Source organism: Medicago sativa, chromosome 2 (assembly GCF_051527215.1).
Source record: "Medicago sativa cultivar Bolivia chromosome 2, Bolivia_mono, whole genome shotgun sequence".
Taxonomy (NCBI): domain Eukaryota; kingdom Viridiplantae; phylum Streptophyta; class Magnoliopsida; order Fabales; family Fabaceae; genus Medicago; species Medicago sativa.
This window is the reverse complement of record NC_140750.1, coordinates 2,907,754-2,928,725: the sequence shown is the minus strand read 5'-3', so window position 1 is coordinate 2,928,725 and position 20,972 is coordinate 2,907,754. Positions and strand designations below refer to the sequence as shown.

Genomic DNA, 20,972 nt, shown 5'->3' with positions numbered 1-20,972 from the left:
AGGAATGGAATTTGGTATCGTGTGGTTTACGATAGCGCACCAACTTTCTGAGTTATATTTCATCAAATTAGGGTCCGTTTGGATTGACTTATTTTAGAGCTTATGCAAATAAATAAGTATTGATGTATTATTTATAAGTTTGTTATGGTAGTTTATGAAAAAACAACTTATGTTAATAAGATCTTATAAATTAACATAAAAGCTTAATTATTTGCATAAACTCTTTTTCATAAGTTCAAAATAAGTTCAATGCAAACAATGGCTTTGATAGTATCAAAATTAATTTTTTTTGACAAATGTATCAAAAATTAATAGTCACGTGAAAAAATAAAATACAAGTTAAGAAGTGGTCCTCAATGCTTGTAAAAAAAAAAAAAGTGGTCCTAAATTAAATTCTAATACGTGTAATTTTTGTAGATAAACGAAATGATAACCGTCATTGAAAACTCTCTCTCACACACACACACAAGTGGATGAGTTGGAGCTCGAACCCTAAACTTAACGTTCAACTTAACAATTTCAGTATTTTTTCAGTTGAGTTAGGACACTTGAACAAAAAATGTAATTTTAATTTTAATTTTAATTTTCATGTTTAACATTCAATTTGTTTTTTGGTTTAACATTCAATTTGTCTACAACATTTTGAAAAAGTAACATATATTAAGGAGAAATAAAAAAAATAAACCCAATTCTCACGTAACTCAAAGTCAATTTTTTTTTTCAAGTAGCTTAGTCGTTAGAATTCACTTTTAACTCAAAGTCAATCTTAGTCTAAAGTTATGAGCAAAAAATATATAATCCGGTCCTATTTATAAGAAAAAATTGACTTTTTACATTCATTGTGTAATTAATGTATCTTGTCTAGAATATAGACCAAATACATTATTTATGCAATGAATCAAAAAAGTCAAATATTTCTTATAAATAGGATCGGAGGAAGTATTTCAAAAAAAAAAATGAGCTTCTCCGTTATTAAGCAAAAACTGAAGTAGAAACAAGAATTATCATTTAGTCACGGGGAGAGGGAGATCGAGTAAGTAGAACACTTTTGTTTTACCAGTATACCTACCTAATTTGGAATGGGTAATGGATAGGTGCAGGAGAAAATCTTTCATGGATACAACCCTAAATAAATATTATTTGGACATACTTACACAAAACTAACAAAATTAAATAAGAAGTATTTAGTCACATCAATTTATATATTATAATTTTATTTTTCTTTAATTTTTTTCTTAGTTTTATATGTGTGTGCTCAAATATTTTCATTTGAGTTTGTGTTCAACCAAATGTGCATCTAGGTGCAGACTCATTCTACAACAGGTGTAGGTGCATGCCTAGTGTGGGAATACGCGTAGAGATGTGCATCTCTAGTTAAAGGAGTTATGGTTGGTTGGTAGTATAAAATATAGTAGAGCCTAAAGAGTTGGTCCTTCCTCTCTACCTTTTAGTTTTTACCATTACTCGTTGTCTGCATGTTTTTGGGTTAGTAATTTGCAGATATTTGAACTGACTTGTTTGAGATTATATATTTATACAAGTTTTTTGAAACTGTTTGAGAGTAGCTTTATAAAAATAATAACTTACAACATATACAAAAGAAATTTAATGTTATTTTATTTTTTGCTACAACAATAACTTATGTAAACTTATGTAAAAGTGTTTATCATGATAAACGCTTGTGCAATAAATAAATAAAATAGGCAAAGTCAGAATATTTTGACAATGTTTTTGTTGAATCTTAGGACTTCTGATGTCTTTAGGCCTCTAGTTATCATGAAATCATGCACTCTGCAAATTAAGGAGTTGCATAGAGAATCCTAGTGTTTATGCAGCAGGTCCGATAGAAGGTGATAAGTGGGGTATTGGTGTTGTGGTGAGAGATAATGAAGGTGTTGTCGTTGGTGTTAGTTCCTGACAAGTCTTCTCATTACCAGATTCAGAGGTTGCAGAAGCTTTAGCTATGCGGAAAGGTTTGGAATTTGCGAAAGACATGTCTTTTTGAATCTTATAGCAAAATCAGATTCTTCTAATGTGGTTTTAGCGTTGAATGCTCACCAACAATCTCCAAACTACATTGGCTATATTATTTAAGATTGTATTATTTTTAAGGGTAGTTTTCGTAGCTTAAATTTTTAGCATGTTAGGCGTGAAGCCAACCAAGCTACTCATTATTTAGCTAAATACGCTCTTACGAGTTTAGATTGCATATGGATTGAAAAAACTCCGCCTTGTATTTCTGCAGTCTTTGGCTTTTGATTTATTGCCAGACTTTCGTTAATGAAATTGTCTTTAACGTTAAAAAAAAAATACAGTAGATAAGCTGTTAATGAAATTGTCTTTAACGTTAAAAAAAAAAAAAAATACAGTAGATAAGCTTCGATTGAGGCAAACAATCCACTGAAGTCATGAGGATCTCAAAAGGAATAGATTGATCAAATTGACAATGTATATCAACTCCCTATAGTTGGATTCAAAAAAAAAAAAAAAAAAATCCCTATTGTCAAAAGAAAAATAAATCATCCAACTCCATATGTAAAGGGGAGTATGATAAGCCAACTTTTATGCTCCTATATGCATTCATTTGAATCTCCTTCAAAAACTGCAGGTATTTAAGTAACAAGGGCAAGATTTTGAGGCCATCTCACACAAATTTTCTTTTCCGAGAAATCGCAAATATTCGACGACCTTAGAGGAGAAAGGAAAGAGCTGAGTGGTCCTATTGGAACTGTCAAGCAGAACAAGAATCACTTCAAAAAGGATTAATTAAAAATTTTCTGATTCTTATTCCTTTCTCCTTTAAATGTTTAATATATTGCATTGTAATGCCTCATATAGCTGAGGCAGAAAATTAAAGCTATCAAGCTCTATAGTCTATAAAGAGGAACAAAGAACAAAAGGAGAAAAAAAAAAACATTTCTCAATCACTTCTGCCCTTTTCTTTTATCACTTGTATGAGCAAGAATATGAAAATTCTATCTCAACATCAAGCTCATTGAATAATAAAGCCTTATGGAGAACAATACAATCTTTTTTCGTGATTATTGAAAAAATAATGTTTAACGACAAAAAAAAAAAAAAAAACAGCATGTATTTTACATTTACTTAGTCCCAGATTTAGAAATCATTACTTTACAATTGATGCCCCTCTTTGCTTCTGATCTCATCCTTTAAAGAGGTAAACATGAAATTCCCCGACAATAGTGCTTCTTTATCTGCCATTCAAATTCCATGATTTAGTAAATACAAAGTTGAAAGGGGGAAAAATAACATCTCCATAAGATCTGCAGAGTTTTTCATAAACATATATCTTCCACGGTTTCATGTATTCAACTAGTAAAACAGCTATCATGCATGGAGCGTTCGAGTTCAATATAGCTCTGTTTTCTTGGGAGGTTAAAATTGACATGCAGCTAACTGATATTACATATTTACATCACACGACTCAATGAAAATTCTATGTTTCTAACTAGATCACCAGAGACGCAAGGGAACGAATAATGCATGTTGAAACCCATCTAGTTAAAAGCGGAATGAGTCCATAAAGAATATTAGTAGAAAGTTTAAAAATGTATAGACTAGCATATGAGGTTATCAATTATTTAAAAAAAAAAAAAAAAAAAAGTGTGAAACTAGACAAATTGATCAAAATATTATATTGGAATTAAAGTTGAACTCCTAGCAAAATACTACAATTATATTTGTGGCCTCAAAACCCTTGTTCAGGGAAGGTTTTCCAATGAGAGCCCTGTAGTGAGATAGGGATCACTTCAGCCCATTTTAACAACCAGTATATAGAAGCAGGCATTAACCAATTTTCGTTCACTTCACAATCAACAATATATTACAAACAGAATAGTTATTATTTACCTGTTAAAGTCATGCAACTTACTTCCCGTCGAGCATACCTGGCCAACGCCTATAAAAGAATATGATTTCAGTATCATTGTTGTTGTACTCAATGTAACTAAGGAAAATAAGTAAGCATTGTGAAAGCAAATATAAGCATCAGGTATTTGAAAAAAATGAAAGGCAAAGGAAACAAAGAGAAACAAAACAATAAAAAAGATGGTGATGACATGGAGTTTTCTAATTGTCAATATTGTTATTTTGGAAAGAGTTCTAGACAAAAAGGAAAATCAGCAGTCAATACAATAAACAGGAAGCTCTAGCAAGAGAAAAAGCAAGCAATCTCATAAGTACTTCATGAGATGACAACAATAATCACTATAAGCCCTGATTTTACAGCAAAGAGACTCCAATATGATAAGAATATATAAAAAAATATTAACTGAGAAATGGAGAATCCTTCAAGAGAAGCCAAAATGTTAAACCGAGAACCTCAACTGTCAGTTGAATGAAGTAACTTGACTGATGAATGCTTAATGGCTAATAAATTGTATTAACTTGAATTGGTCTCTAGGTTCAACATCATGGCTTAAATATACTTGTCAGTTGAATGAAGTAACTTGACTGATGAATGCTTAATGGCTAATAAATTGTATTAACTTGAATTGGTCTCTAGGTTCAACATCATGGCTTAAATATACTTTTCAGGAAGTCACACACAACACAATATCTGTTCTACAAATATAAATAAAATTGTTACCATCATTTAGAAGACATACCTGCACTGATTGCCATGCAGCTTCGTCTGGTGTTGAAGAACCATCGTCGGAGAATATATTCCTAGAGAAAAACATGGATAAGGTTATACTTTTTCTTAAAACTTGGGTTGGGCCTAACTCAACTTATAAACATATTTTCGGGCCATATCTCACCCGATGTGGGACTCTCAACACACCCCTCTCACGCTCAGGACCGCACATCTGGTGCGTATCGACGAGTAGCCCAATAGCAGGCAGCCCAATGGATCATGGATAAGCTTTGAGACCATCTTATAATTGGGGTTGGACATAAATCAATCCTTACAAAACCGGCTTGTATGGTGAATGGTGTCACTTTTTATAAACTCATTTCATGCTTTATCTCTATTCTATGTGGAACTTGAAATTTTCCCAATATCATTTCAAACCTTTTTCCAAAATTTCTTCTCAATCATTAAAAATCAATTTGGTGAGTACCAAAAGGATGAGATCAGATAATGGCACTGTACTTCAATCATGTCATTACCTCATTTTGTCATAAAGAGGGAATTATCCATGAGTCTTGTGTCAAAACACAACAAATTCGTTTTTAATTATTGAGAAGAAATTTGGAAAGACATTGTTGGGACCGGCATTGATGACTCTTAGAATTTGGGTTGAGCCTAACTCAACCCCTACAAATGAGCTTGTAAGGTGAGGGATGTCTCTCACTTATAAGCATATTTTCAGACCATATCTATTCTGACGTGGAGCTCTCGACATACCCCCTCATGCCCAGGACTGGGTATCTGGTGCATGATCTGAGTGGCCAGATAACCAGTAGCCCAATGGATCTTGGATATCCTTTAATACCATCTTAGAATTTGGGTTGGGCATAACTCATCCGATGTGGGACTCTCAACAGTAACACTTTTGTTATGATATAAGAAAATATCATATAATATCTTTGATATTATATAATAATATCTTTGGTATTAAATCAGAGAATATTAGTTTATTTTCTAAGAACAGTTTCTAATCTTAAAGTATCTAAGAATATCTCTTAGGTTTTTTTTTTTTTTTTTTGACCAAAAGAATATCTCTTAGGATTAGTTTTTATATTACTGAGATATTATCAGGAGTTAGTGTTCCGTCTTTCGTATAAGCTACTATCAAGTTATTATCAATAATATTCAAGCTCTTATTATTTTTCTCATCCTTTTTTACTAAAACCCATTACTTCAACAACTTTGAATAAAGCAGGTATTTTATACAAAGTATGCAAATTTCTTCACTCTTTCAATATTCAAAACAGTGGTTAAAAGATAAATGATTAATTGACAGGGTCCTACTTTCAATAGGTGCAAAAGGAGAATTGAAGAGGATGAGTTCATATCAAAACCAACCTCCATATAACAGTAGCAAAATCACTAGGTTTAGCTTCTGGAAGTATAGCAGCATCATAAGCAACGATATTCCCATAAAAGATCTTCTCGAGCTCCTTCATCCACTTAATCAATAGTAGGTTAACCTGTCATTTCAAATTAAATGACCACAATTCATCAAGAGAGGTCAATTCCTACATGTACTCACAAACTATTTTGGGAAAAATTGTAAGAAAATTAATTTATGGTAAAAATATTATATCTATTTGTAGAATAGAACTCACCCCAGCTTTGGAGACTCTAAGCTCCACATCATGATTGTAAATCTCATAAAGGTACTGCCCAAATTCAACGCCATCATTTCCCTCTTGCTTAACGCGGCGCAAGTAAAACCACATGTGAAGTACAAGCAAAGAAAATGTTGTTTTGAATGTTTTCTCCAAGTTAAACACTGCAGACAGAAGAAAGAAGTTTATAGGATGTTGCAAACTATAACACTAGAATAACAAGCACTAATCCATACATCAAACTCCTTCTACACTGAATGTGCTTGACTCTGCCTGATTTCTAAACATATAATTTTAGAAAATGGTATATCTAGCCACCAGAACATGCTGGAGTTTAAAAGTTGTCTTTACTTAAGTGGTTGGAACTTTAAAAGTGAGAAAAATATATCAAAAAGAGGAAATAAGATCTTGATAATTCAATCAGAAAAAGACCATAAAATAAAGTTTTTAGTTAAGTGAAGATTTCATTTATCTTTAGGAATGAAATCATTAGAGAAAAAGTCAAGGTAGTTCCTGTTGTAGAAAAGATACTACATTGTTAGCTTATAGGAAAAGGCCAATTGTTGATTAGAGAGACCAAAGAAAATAATTTGTCAAACCATTAAGATATATTTGGATTTAAATGGCCTATCATTGAACATGATTCATGATAGTACGTCTTCATTCAATTCACAAAGTCGATCCTACCTAATAGGAAAAGGCTTTAGTTGTTTTTATTTAAAATTTATTTAATCAGAAAATAATTGTTGATGAGAGAGACCAAGGAAAAATATTTGTCAAACCATTAAGGTAGATTTGGATATAAATGGCCTATCATTGAACATGATTCATGATAGTACGTTTTCATTCCATTCACAAAGTCGATCGTACCTAAGGCTTAGTTGTTTTTATTTAAAATTTATTTAATCAGAAAATATGTTCTCCAAAAGCCCCCCAATAAAAACAGAGAAAGAAAGATGAACAAAGTAATACACACATGAACACTTGGACAGATAACTTTTAAATCTCCAAATATTCGCGAGAGAAACGATACAAAATAAATATGAGCCAAAGAATAGAGGGATGTGAGGAGAATATGTATGCCCCGTAGTACATGTGGAGGAGTTTATCTTTGAAGTTACATGCACAAGTTCACAAAATTTTATCTGTGTTCTACCAAATAAAATTCAGTTGGGGTGGACCTAAATCATCCCACTAATGAGAAACAAGCAAGAATATCAAAGAAAATAGCCACAACTCTCAAACTAAACTACCGGGATGCACATGCACACATATGTCTGATGTTTGTATTATAAGAGAAAGATAACCACTAGTTGTGAAATTACAAAACTCCAAACCGACCTAGATGAGTGAATTGATGGACCATAGGTGCACAAGCACTTCCATATGCAAACCTTTGTGTGGGAATAATGACGTATATTATGGAGCATATTTTGATCCGTTTATTTGAGCTTATCTATTGGTATAAACACTACTGAAACTATTTGTAAGAGCTTATTGAAACAACTTATTACATGTCTTTAAGATTATTTTCAGCTTATTCTTGTAAACTCTCCAGGATAGCTTATGAAAACAGCTTATAGCTATATGAAAACGGTTTGATTTTAATTTATCTTTTGTTATAGAAATATCTTATAGCATAAGAACTTATAGGCTATAAGAACTTAATTAAACCGTAGTGTATCCAAACAAAGTCTACACACATGTATTTTCTAATGGCATGAAGAGAAGGAACTAACCTTCATAAATAAGCGGTTTATCAACTTGAGAAACAATTCTTCTGTAAACGACATTAGCCCCTCGAATTGATTTACTCTGCTTACTATAAAAGAGCATGAGTTTGAAAATGAAACGCTTAAGCCCCTGATAATCAGGCTCATTTACCCGAAGAGGCGAATCGAGGGGCAGTGCCAAAGAACAGGGTTTAGACCAAAACAGTTTGTCTAGGTTAACCTGCAAAGCACACAAAAAATAAAAATAAAAAAAAAATCACTTCATCTTTATTGTTATTCTGTGTCCGGTGTCTACCACCAACACCACGACACTGACACATGTGATTATATTTAATTGTAATTAATTTAATTTAATTGCATACCGTAGGTTCGATCTTTTGTTCTACGATTGGTGGTGGTGGTGGTGCAGCTGCAACCCTAGCGTAGGTTTGGTGCATTGGAGTACGAAATTTAGAGAGTGGAATAATAGCTTTGCTCCATGTTCGAAACATTCTGATTCTGAATCAATTATTGCTTCGTTAATGGAGAGACGAGATGAGGAATGAGGCGGCGGAGGAGGAGGAGGAGGAGAGGAGACTGGAGACGTGATCTGCTGCTGAGATGGGTGGCTGTCTGCTGGACACGGTCCTGTTTTTAACAAAAACTAAAATGAACTCACTCACTCTCAACACGGGAGATAAATAAAGTAACTCTTTCTTTATACATAGTCCCAAATGAATCTTATTTAGATAAGAGAAGTCATAATAGTTTTTAATGTATAAAATTTTTAAAATGGTCTATGATTGTATATTTTGTTAGATAAAATAGTCTTTGACATTAAAATAATCTTTAAATAATCTTTTAATGTTCAATAAGTAAGTACTTGTAGACAGACATGAGAATAAGTAAGTATATTGAAGGATTAATATGACAATATTAACGAAGCAATTTAACATCATGGACTATTTTCACTAATGAATTGCATGATCAGAGACTATTTTGAATTTTTTATACATTGAGGGACTATTGTGATTACTTATTACACATTCAAGAACCTAAGTGACTATTACCCAATTTTATTTTGGAGTAAGTCCATTTAAAATAAAAAATATAAAAAAAAAACTGTGAGTTTATGTCCGTTTGTAAGGATAATGTATAATATATGTAGGGGTTGGGTTTCGAACTACGACACTTCATTTATTCACCTTTAAATGTGAATTTAGCCTACTTAACCAAAAAAAATAATTTAATCACACCACTTAATATAATTTCTCTTTTAAATTGTGTCAATCATGTGTATGACCCAAATAAAATTTATTTAGGGTTACAACTATGACAGATATATCTAGCTTTAGTATTGGTTTACAGCCTTATGGTGTGTTTGGATGGAGGGTTTAGGAGGGGAGAGTTTACTTTTTAATTTTAAATTACGGACACTATGAAATGTCTTTTAAAAAGTTAACATATTAACATGATAAACGATCATATAATATTTAAATCACACCTGATTTATTTTAGAAAAACATGTTATATAGTCCGTAATTTAAAAAAGAAAATTAAACCTTCCCCTCCTAAACCCTCGATCCAAACTCACCCTTAGTATTTGTCTATATAAGACCAATATTTTTTTTATGGATTTGTATATGATGTGCACAATTGCACATGTTAAGAAGTTCAGATTACTTGAAAACCAGTGTATTTTATATTAAATATAGATAAATGTTAACTAGTTTCCATTTTTTACTCTGGAAAACTATGAATCTGTTTGTGAACTGTCATTTTTACAACTCATTCTTAATCTGGTAAAATCTGTGTTTGAACCGGAACTGGATCAAATCTGTTTTGAACATTATCTGCACATCCTTCCAATTAAGCAGCATATTTTCTTTGTCACAACTTTTTGTCAACTAGTTACTTTTTGTCATCATGCAAAGTGGCTGTCATGTTCAGAAAAATAAAAAGTAAACCAATTGCTAAATTTTCATATAAGTTCATCAAATTAAAAAGCATATTGAATCCTTCCCTAAACTCAGCTGATAAATCATAAGTGGTTGAACAGAAGTGCATCTAAATTCAACATGAAATCCAGCTTACATCTAATCAAAACCTCCTCTTCAAGTTTAACTGGTTGTGAAACTCTGATTGCCATATAAGTTCATCAAAATATAAAGGCATATAAAATCTGTAAGAAGGTACGAACGACTAGAGATAGTAGTAGCTTTATCTGCTAGTCCTAACTTGCAAATATACTAGTTCAGTTTTTGTATTAGATTCTTGTTTAAAACAAGGGAAGCAAATATACTAGTGTACATAAATAGTCACAAACAGGAAGCTCAGTTGGTGAACTAAGGAACAATGACAGAATACTAACCAGAAGGTTCGGGGTTCAGACCGTAGAAATTAACACAACTCTCCGATTTACTAACAAACTAACATTTACCTAAAAAAAAAACAAGTGTAGATGAATAAAGTAATTGCTAACTAACAAAATCATTCATGTTAGGCATATATACTTTATGAAATAATCAAGAATGAAACAAAAACTGCTGGTAATGGACAAAAGAAACTTAGAATGATACAAGATGTAGAGATTGAAGAGTGAGCAATTTAGTAAACTGCTGGTAAGTTTGTTGTTATCTCTTTTTTCTTCATCATTGTATGACAAAACCATCAATGTCATCACTGACTTCTTCAATACAATAAAAAATTGGACTTAGATTGAGGAACTAGTTAAATACTAACTAGATGACTAGTTGATCACATACACAAAATATAGACTATAGAATACCATAATATCATTTGATGAATAAATCTTCATCCTATATGGAGCAATATGAACAAAAAACTTAGCAAAATTTATTTGTAACTTCATTGTTTTACTATTATACACTTGAGGCATCTCATAATTTCTTTGATGCATACACAAAACTTTAAAAGTCTCAGCCTCTCAGTTTGTTGAGAGTTACCGAGTTACATGTATATTTCATTTGAAAGTCTCAGACTCTTAGCTTGTTGAGAGTTACTGAGTTACATGATGTATATTTCCGTTTGGAAGTAAGAATAAAAAGCAGAAACAACACAATTAATTCATAAGTTTCTGAAAATATCATTTGGCTTCTTCTGATTGCTGCTAAACCAAGACAGAAGAAATTTCCCATTGTACGAACTTGACCTCTTCATTGGACTAGGAACACCCTGCAAATATCTTGTTGGCCTAAAAGAAAAGCTACTACTTCCTTTGGACGTAGTTGCCAAATTCTCATTTCCATTAACCTTTGAAATAGCATCATCATTGAAACTCATTTTACTTGAATCACCAATAATATTAGACTCAATTGATAGAACAGTAGCAAGAGCAAGATTGTTATTTGCAACAAAAGAATCATCCATAGAAACGGATCTCCTAGGCCGAACGACACTAACCGCATGGACAACTTGCCTTTCATTTTCACATACCTCAAAATGCCCTTCATTTTCTTCCATATTCCTCAATTCAGAATCAAAAACACTATCTTCAAACCCTAAATTGGTTTCACTTTCACCACTATTTTCATCAGAAACATCAATTTGTGTATGTTCCAATGAACTTGAACTAGAATCATCAACAACAATAACAGACTCCAAAGACTCAACCCTAGCAACTGTAGGGTTATTAACAATTGGAGCCCTACACATAGGACAATTAGTATGTGACCTAAGCCAAGTATCAATACAAGGTAAATGAAAAGCATGATGACACTTAGGTAAAAGTCTAAGATTCTCTTCTTCTTCAAACTCACTCAAACAAACAGAACATTCAGTTCCTTCAATCAAACCTTCACCTCTCTTATACTTACAAACACTAATTGCATTGATAACAGATTGATGAAGACCTAAGGTTCGAATATACCAAATAGGATGATCCACCACAGATCCATGTTGATGCTGTTGTTCTTCATCATCAAAATTCCTATCATTTTGTTGAGCTGTTGATGATGGTTGTGCCCTTAAGCTGCTTCTTCTTCTTCTTGACCTGAAACTGATATAAATTGCACGAACACAAACAAGAAAAAAAGCAAAAGCAAGAAGAGAAAGCGTGAGGATGAAGTAATTGTTGATTTTGTGGTGGTCTTGTTGTTGTGATGATGGTGGTGGTGGTGATGGAGGATAGTAATAAGGGATTTGTGGACTGTTTATACAGAATTTGAAGCAAACAGTGCAATTTTTGTATGATGAACAATCTCTGTGACATATTGTTTCACATAACTTTGCCATCAATTTTCTATGATGCAATTGCAACCTCATATTATTATCATTACAATTCAATTCAGATTTTGATCAAAGTTGAATTGAAGATGATGATGAAGTGAGGTCTACAATTTTGACTTTGCAAAGTTTCCAACTTATATTTTGTGATTAAATTAAATCTTATATGAATTGAGTGTATATAATACTCATAAAATAATTAAATAATAATGATAGGGGAAAATTATCCTCTCAACAAAACAAAATGATAAGGGAAAATTAATTCCAGCAGGTTTGCTAAGTTATTCTGTCATTGACTTTTAAGACATTCGAATTGATTGATTTTTCTATGGGCAATTTGTTGGTTGGACTTCACTTTCGGTTCACATACTCTGTCGGTTGGATTAGGCCTGCTTTATTTTCATCTCTACCCAATTTATTTATCTGAACCACATAAATAAGGGATTTGGATTGAGTGCAGTTGACTACACTGCAATCAACAAATTTGGACCGTCTGATCAAGATCAGACAGTTTAGATTTTAAGTTTAGACTTTAATTGTTTGTAGATAAAAAGTTCAAATTTAAAGTATAGACCGTCCGATCTTATTCGGATGATCCAAAAGTGATTGGCTGCAGTGTAGTCATGTCATCTCGACTGAACACAAACGTAGTCCATATTCGAAATGACCATACTCGAATTCTAGAATCTAGAGCGTGTTTTTAATTTTTGGATTTTAAAACTGAAATATTTCAATGTACAATTCAAACCCATCTTCTTTCCCTCACTTTTACGAATCAATTTTAGTTTACAAAAAAAAAAAAACTTCAGATCCTAAATCAGCTACATTGTGCCATTGTTCATCGATACTTGGTTGAATCCATAACATTTTTTAAGATTTCTACTATTAAGGTTCAGATCTTGCATTTTTTTCTTTCTGTCGTACTGGTTAAGTTCGGATTTTACAATCTAGAATATGTTCTTTATGGTTTCATATTCTAAATTTTGTAAGATGCTCAAAATTGAAAAAAATGTTGATTTCTTCATGATGTTGTCAATGTTTCACAAATAGACATACATGTTGATCGCTAGCAGGTCTCAGCCACTGCCTTTGCTAGGCAATAGCATGATATGAGACGCAACGTCGAAAGAGGCGAATATGTAAGAGCCGGAGCTAGATGAGACTAGGGTGCATGAGGCGGGGGTAGAGCAAGAGGAGGCACAACCACATCACTCTCTAGATTCATATCCTGGAGGCTCGTACGACATATTTGTCTTGTCATAATACGTGAACCACTTGACAAGGCGCATATGAGGGAGTTGTACAATTTGTCAGTATCATGTATTCTAATTTATTTTTTATTCTATATTAGTTACCTCTAATTATTATTATTTTAGTTTGGTGACACACTTAAATGTGTCAGAAACAGGAAAAAGACCATTTGTATGAATACTCAAAAGGAAAAGGTAGTTCACAGTTGTTATCAAAGGTTGGAAGACCTCGCTACCATGGGCTACACCCTAATTGATCATAACATGTTGCTTGCATTTTCTGAGAGGTGGCACTATGAGACATCCAAACAGATAGTATGTCAACACAGTGTATTTGCTTATAATGGTTGGCTCTACCATCTTCTCATACATGAGAGCTACATATATTGATGGGACATACTTAGAGTTTTTAAGGAATTTGATATGGTCTACGACTTCTCCACCTGAGGGACTACTGCCCTAAATTACTTATACATGGAGCTTAATGTTATTTGCCATTATAAGAAAAAGTATATCGCAGGTTATACGACAATGTTTTAGGTAACATACTCATATATCATTATTTAGTTAATTGTTCAAAATATCATATTGAATGTTGTTTACTGATTAGTATATATTGATGCAAGCATGGATCCTCCAACACTTTTAGGGAATTGGCTCCCTAGATTATGAGCCTACATACATGGAGAATCATGATCAACAAGCAAATGTGTTTTGTCCAACTAGGGGTCGCTAATAGTAAATGTGTACCAAGAGCAACTTGATCAATTATTGCCTCAAGATGTTTTCTTCTATGCCTACACCCTTCACAATGACAAACTCCCCTTCACTGCTCTAGACATCCATGAAATAACAGCAACTATCATTTGTTCCTATTATTCCCAAAAATCCAACCATCACTGCTCCAGTTTTGACGAATCATAATCATGTGGACCTGTGTTGAGCATATGGATCATATGCTGAATCGAGGCAACCATTTCATGCATGATTAGGATACTGCATTGGGATATATAGGGCTATATTTAAGGGTTTAACATCCCTACTTGCTACCCACACTTGAAGGAGAGTCATCGAGGCCAATCGAATATGAGGCACTTGTAGAGATTGTGGCAAATTAGGATTGAAATTCCACTGCAGACTTGATCCAAAGATGCGCATGTATCATATCCTTGGCAGTTGGGATACTAGCCAATGGGAAGGTACTAAAAGGGATCTCAATTTGGGATTCTATTAAGCAGATCCTCAGGGAGGCTCAAGGTGCCTTCTTGTATTAGTCATTGTTTTACAAACTAGACAGGATCGATCAATCCGATTGAACCATGAATCAGACCCCTAATCGAACAGGTGAAAAGTGTTAACTTTGGCAGTTTTTATAAAGTGGTGTGTTGCTTGAACAACCATTTGTGACAACTTTTTAGACAACCATAAATTTACAAAGAAAAGTAGGTTTTACATGAAAACCAAAACAATAAAGAGAAAGTAAAAGCATAATGTGAATATCATTTATCTTTTATAGACATGATCGGCCGGTGGCATTTAGGGTAGGTGAGGGAAAGATTTTCCTACCATGGGAAAGTTGTTTGTTTACCATTAGATTAAAGTGGAGCACTGATTTTATCATGGTCCATCCACACGGAATTATTTAGTTTGTCTTCAACCTTATCAACCTCCACCCACAACCACCATTAATGACTTATCTTTAAATACCAAACCCATATTTTCCATTGTCGTCGAATTTCCGACGTGGCTGTACCAACCTCTGGTGCCTCAATCTCTTCCAAAACTACATCACCGGCCAAATCCCCGACGACTTAACGACCTCAAAACACTGACCCATCTCAATCTCGGCGTCAAGAACTTCACCGGCGACGTCCCGGCGGCGATAAACATGATTCCGACCCATCATCCAGTCTCAGATTCACATCATCTTCTTCCCATCTCAACCTTTGTCATAATCACTTTCTTCTTTTCATCACCATAATAAAACAATTAGATTCGTCGATTTGGTAAAGAACCTGTAAATTGCAAATTGTGAGTTTCATCCATGGACACAAATGAAAGCCAATGTTCAAGAAAAATAATGACTCATTTGGTACTGGATATTGAAAGAGATAAGAAAAATATGAGAGTAGTTTTTAAAGTGAATATTAAAATCTGGGTTGGTGATGGGTTTATTGATGTCTCATGGAGTTGATGTTAGTGAGGTTGAAGACAAAGGAGAATAAAATCTAGTGTCTGGAGAACATTGTAACAGATTGTTCTTTATTAAATCTGATGGTTAAGACCAGCTTTCCCATGGAGGGAAATTCTTTCCCTCACCCACCCTAAATGACACCCGCACAAAGTGGTTTTTTTTTATTAAAAAGACTTTATTAAAAATCGACATTTGTGAGGATTGAAATCGAGACATGTCAATTGCATCACAATTCACACAACCCGTGTCATTGCTTCATGCTTTTTATTTGGGATGTGTTTGTTTCAAGTTATATTTGTTGATTCCTATGAATAAAATGATAGAAATATATATGCTTATGTTTGTTACAAGTTTACTAAATTTTATTCCGGGTATAAAAACTTCCTCGGAATAGAAAATTTTTCCCAAAGAAAATGGTGGGAATAAAGTTTCCATGGAGATGAGAATAAATTCATAGGTAGTTTACCTATTATAATCCCTATTTTCATGGTCCTAGGAATATTATAAAGGTAACCGAACATATTTTTTCTAAATACCTTGGAATAAATTTTTCATCTTTCTATATATACGGACACTTTTCCTTTATATGTTGCTCTTTAAGTCTCATAGCTTAGCATTCCTTGTGCTTGCTAGAATTTTGTGTTTTAAATAAATTTCATTTTAGCTTTTTCAAAAAAAAAATTCATCTTTATATTCTAAAGAATGTTATTCCTAAGAATAAATTTAGTAAACTTGTTTGTTTGCTTCTAAAATTTTATCCAGTAATCAAATTTTGGAATTAAAATGTCGCCTACCATCACATCTTAATGTTTAGAGAAAACAAGAGCTCTCAATTTAAACAAGTATATAATTAATCTTTTTTTAAAGGAAGTATATAATTCATCTTATAAGTGTCAAATTATTTTCTGATGTATTTAAAAATTTGTAATTTAAAAATTTTAAGGCATTTTTTGTTCCTGTCCAAAAAAAGTTAAAAATTTTAAGGCATTTTTAATAATTAATTAAAATACCGTATGAATTTAATTAGGTATAAAACATACATGTTATGATCAACAAGTTTAAATTTGAAGAATTATCTTGTCAAATTATGCTAGCTTTAATGATTTTCGATATTTTATCGATGCCATAGTTTTTTTAATTTTTTTTATAGATAGAGTCATCCAATTCAATCCAATTTGATACATATATCAAAAATTTATAAAGACAGATCCGAGACATTCGATTTAATCCGGTTCAGACATGTAGTTCAATGTGTAACTTAGTGGTTCAACCAACAAACCAGTGACCAGACAACCATGTCGGATCGATGACAGATTCAGTTTTTAAAACACTGTTACCAATAAGATTCATTCTTATTACTGATGCGAGACTCGTGCCCTGGACAAAAAATATTTACTACAAAAAGTATGTAAGATATACCGATATTCATAGAAATATTTACCAATAAGAACCATTTTTTTTACAAGACCGATATAAGAACCGTATTAAATGATAATTTATAAAAAAGAATTAAATGATAATTTATTATCGAATTATTGTTTATTGTAATAAATATAAATATTATAAACAATTGTAAAACAACGACGTACTTTATAAAATTATGTAAATAGTTAGGGTGAAGCTGCAAAAAAAATTCATTTGTATATGATATATAAGCTGATTGGTTAGGCGCGTTGTGGTTTCCTTGGACGAGGTGTTGTTTTGACCCTAACAACGAACTCATCTCGCAGATAGGTTTTTCTTCATTTGAGGAAGCTGTTAGAGTCGGACATCCTTATCCAGAGTTTGTTGAGGTTATGCCTAGCCTCGGCCGACTAGGTCAGTCTATAGAGGGTGGGGGGAAGCGTAGGATATTTGCCTGTACATATTCATTAAAAAGATTATCCCTTAAAAAATTATGAAAACTTGCATTCATATCGGCACATTTGTCTGTTCTTTTTATTGTATTAACGTGTGCAAACTATAAACAATATTTTTTTTTAATGAAATTTAGATTTCGATTAAAATTATATGTATAGTTAATGTATTTGGTTCAAAATTTGTATCAAATACATCAACTTATGTTGACTCATTTTTTATTACATTTTGAGATGGAGGAAGTAATATTTTTTACACTAATCATGCGGTTCAAATCTAAATCAATCTTCTTATAAAAAAGAATAAAAAATTTATTCTTTCATCACCGTAGATCTCTAATAAAATGCATTTAAACATTAACCAAAAAACAAGGCTAGCAATCAAAACATTACCAAATCAGAATTTAAGATACTTACCAAATTAGCAAACAAGTTAAAATATTACCAAATCAAACAATTTTTAACATGTGATGTTTGTTGGCAAAACCGCGTACAAATAAATTATGTTTTTTTCATTATCATAAAGTGCATTAACAATAGTTATAACAGAGCTATTAGACCCTCCACAATGGGGTTCTTCCCCTATTTAGCACTAAGCTAAATAATCACCCATATTGTGACACCAATTAATTGGGTGCCTATAGAGATGGGTGCTTTTATAGGCACCCTCTCTCCTATTACATGTGGGTCCCACACACATAATTAATTGTAGATTTTTCCTTATTCAATTTTAGTAGTAAAAAATAAATTAAATAATACATACAAGTGTTATATTTAATTGATCAACTATGAATTTTTAATGGAAGATTATTTTTTACTACATCAAATAATTTATTCATCTTAAAGTTAAAAAAGAAATCAAGTGTATGTAATTTATTATAATTTGATTACTTTTTGAAGTTTTAGTTTTTTTTGAATTATTAATAAAATTTAAAAAAATACTTTTTTATAGTTTATAATGAAATTAATTAATTCAATATTACAAATTTATATAATTATGAATGGATAAATTATTGTTAAAATTTAATGATATATAGTTATTACTAAGACCCATTTAATAATTTATCTCAGATGCTGGGTTGGAGAATTTAGGTGCTTATAATATATTAATTATGAAACAAGTGATGTGTACAGTCGGGACCCTAAATGAGGTGTTGCATTGTAGATAGTCTTAGCAAACAAAATACTATAAAACCAAATTTCATATCAAACAATTTTGGCATATCACTTTTTTTGACACGTTTAGCAAGACCCATACCAAAAAAGGTTCATTCTTTCATTTATCGTAAATCTCTCATAAAAATGCATTTAGCATTACTTGCCAAAAATAAGAGATATTAGCAAACAAAAGCAAATCAAATAATTAATTGGCAGATTTTTTAATTCTATTTTTAGATTTTTTAACAAGGGCAATAACATTAAAAAAAATCTTTATCGTACTAATAAGAGCTATTAGCAAACAAAAACAAATCAAATAATTAATTGACAAATTTTTTAATTCTATTTTTAAATTTTTTAACAGGGGCAATAAAAAAAAACTTCGTACTAATAAGAGCTATTAGAAAACAAAAGCAAATCAAATAATTATTGGCAAATTTTTTAATTCTATTTTTTGATTTCTTAACAAGGGTGATATCATTAAAAAAAAAAAACATTCTTCATCGTACTAATGCATCTTTTTGACAAACATAAAACAACATTTTTCTTTTGACCAAGTATTTTTTTTTTTTTTACATAGTGGTTAGAAATTCATCCAAGACGAATAAGTGAAGAATTTGAAGTCAGTTTGGATGGGCTAATTTATCTTCTTCAAAACAAAACAAAAAAGTGAAGAATTTGAATTCAAAGTCAAAAACAAATTGATGCATGCGCACCGGGACACAACCAATAAAAAAACAAATAAATCACTCTTTAAGTGCGTAACAATACTTGTGAAAAAACAAAACTATTAGCATTCAGCAAACAAATGATTACCAGATCAAATTCCAAATCAAACAATTGGCTAGATAAATAGCAACCAGCCATGACATTTTTTTTCTTAATGAAACAACTAACGATGCTTTACCAGTAGGAAAATAAATCAATAACATAATATATTGGAGTTTATTATTTAATAATAATTCGGTCCATACACGATGATTTCTTCAAGCGGAAGAAAGAACAACATATATGAAATTTAAAACATAAGGGATCGATAACATAGTGCAGAGAGAGAACTCTACAATTCATATCCTAATTCCTAAGCTTCAAAGAATCAAAGCGGTAGCTCCAAGGGCGACAACAAAGATCCCAGCAAATGAGAATCCATGGGAAGCAGCACCACTTTTGCGAGGTGCAGGAGCAGGAGCAGAAGATACCGACGACGGAGGGAGAGGAGACACCGATGATGGAGATGGAGCAGCAGCCGGGGTAGAAACTTTGGGAGACGTCGCTGGAGATTCTGCGACGGCGGTGAGAATGAACATTGCTACCAAGAGCATCATCATGCAAGTGCGAGACATTCTCAAAACTAGAGAGAGAAACAAAGAGCGAACTTGGATGAGAGAGAGTGAGAGAGGTGAAGAAGAGGAATGTATGAGAGTGTAAAAATAAGGGTCATGGATAGAGAATTTATAGAAGGAGAAAACGCGTATTGAATCGAGACCATACACGTGGAATTAGGGTTTGGGCAAAGCGATGTTGTTGATCGTTGATCAAATAGTTTTCCAAATTAATAAAATTCGCTAAATTTAATAAGGTTAAAATATAAAAAAAAAAATTAGAAAAATAGAAGGAGAAAGCGCGTATTAAATCGAGACCATGCACGTGAAATTAGAGTTTGAGCAAAGCGATATTGTTAACCGGTCATCAAATTGTTTTCCATATAATTAATAAAATTCTCAAAATTTAATAAAGGCAAAATAAAAAAAAATTAGAAAAATCATTTGAAATTTAGAGTTTTATTGGTGACTCGTATCTATAAAAAACTTAATTCAAAACATAAATTAATTTTAAAATTATTAAATACAAAAAATGATATGGGAATAAATGATTTGAGGAAGGTATCCAACAAAACCATTGGAGCATTTGCCTAAAATCTAATTTATTTTAAACTAAAATTTTGTTTTTAATTTTTTTAAAAAAATTTATATTTTACTTTTTTAATAAGTTTTTTTTGGCTTTCTAAAATAATAATAATAATAATAATAATAATAATATTTTTTAAGTCTTATTGCAAAACAATTATTTTGTTTGAAAGAGTTCCTAGCAAAGTGCACGAATTTATTCGGGAATTAAATGTTGATTGGGAAGTTTTTGTAAACAAACTGTGATGAGGAGGAATTGAATGTTCGTGAGGCATTAAAGGAAAATTATTAAAGAAAAGGAAAATAATTAAAGGGAAATAATATAAATAATGATTCGAATCAAAGCCATATTGGGACACTTGATATTCCAAAAATACTACTAGTATTAAAAG

At 31.9% G+C, this 20,972-nt stretch overlaps 2 protein-coding genes across 2 annotated transcripts; both read right to left on the bottom strand.

Annotated features, from left to right (window-relative positions):
• Positions 1 to 2,916: 2,916 nt before the first annotated feature.
• On the bottom strand, positions 2,917 to 8,657 carry LOC146943622 (ubiquinol-cytochrome C chaperone family protein). The gene is made up of 7 exons (XM_085741891.1): positions 8,354 to 8,657; positions 7,998 to 8,211; positions 6,256 to 6,422; positions 5,993 to 6,117; positions 4,629 to 4,689; positions 3,871 to 3,919; positions 2,917 to 3,215 (listed from the first exon to the last, which is right to left on the bottom strand). Exons 1-7 carry the CDS (start codon positions 8,480 to 8,482, stop codon positions 3,133 to 3,135), a joined length of 828 nt encoding a protein of 275 aa, XP_085598017.1. The 5' UTR covers positions 8,483 to 8,657; the 3' UTR covers positions 2,917 to 3,132.
• Positions 8,658 to 10,804: 2,147 nt separating this feature from the next.
• LOC146943621 (uncharacterized) lies at positions 10,805 to 12,367 on the bottom strand. Its single transcript, XM_085741890.1, has one exon. It carries the CDS (start codon positions 12,252 to 12,254, stop codon positions 11,058 to 11,060), a length of 1,197 nt encoding a protein of 398 aa, XP_085598016.1. The 5' UTR covers positions 12,255 to 12,367; the 3' UTR covers positions 10,805 to 11,057.
• Positions 12,368 to 20,972: the final 8,605 nt, after the last annotated feature.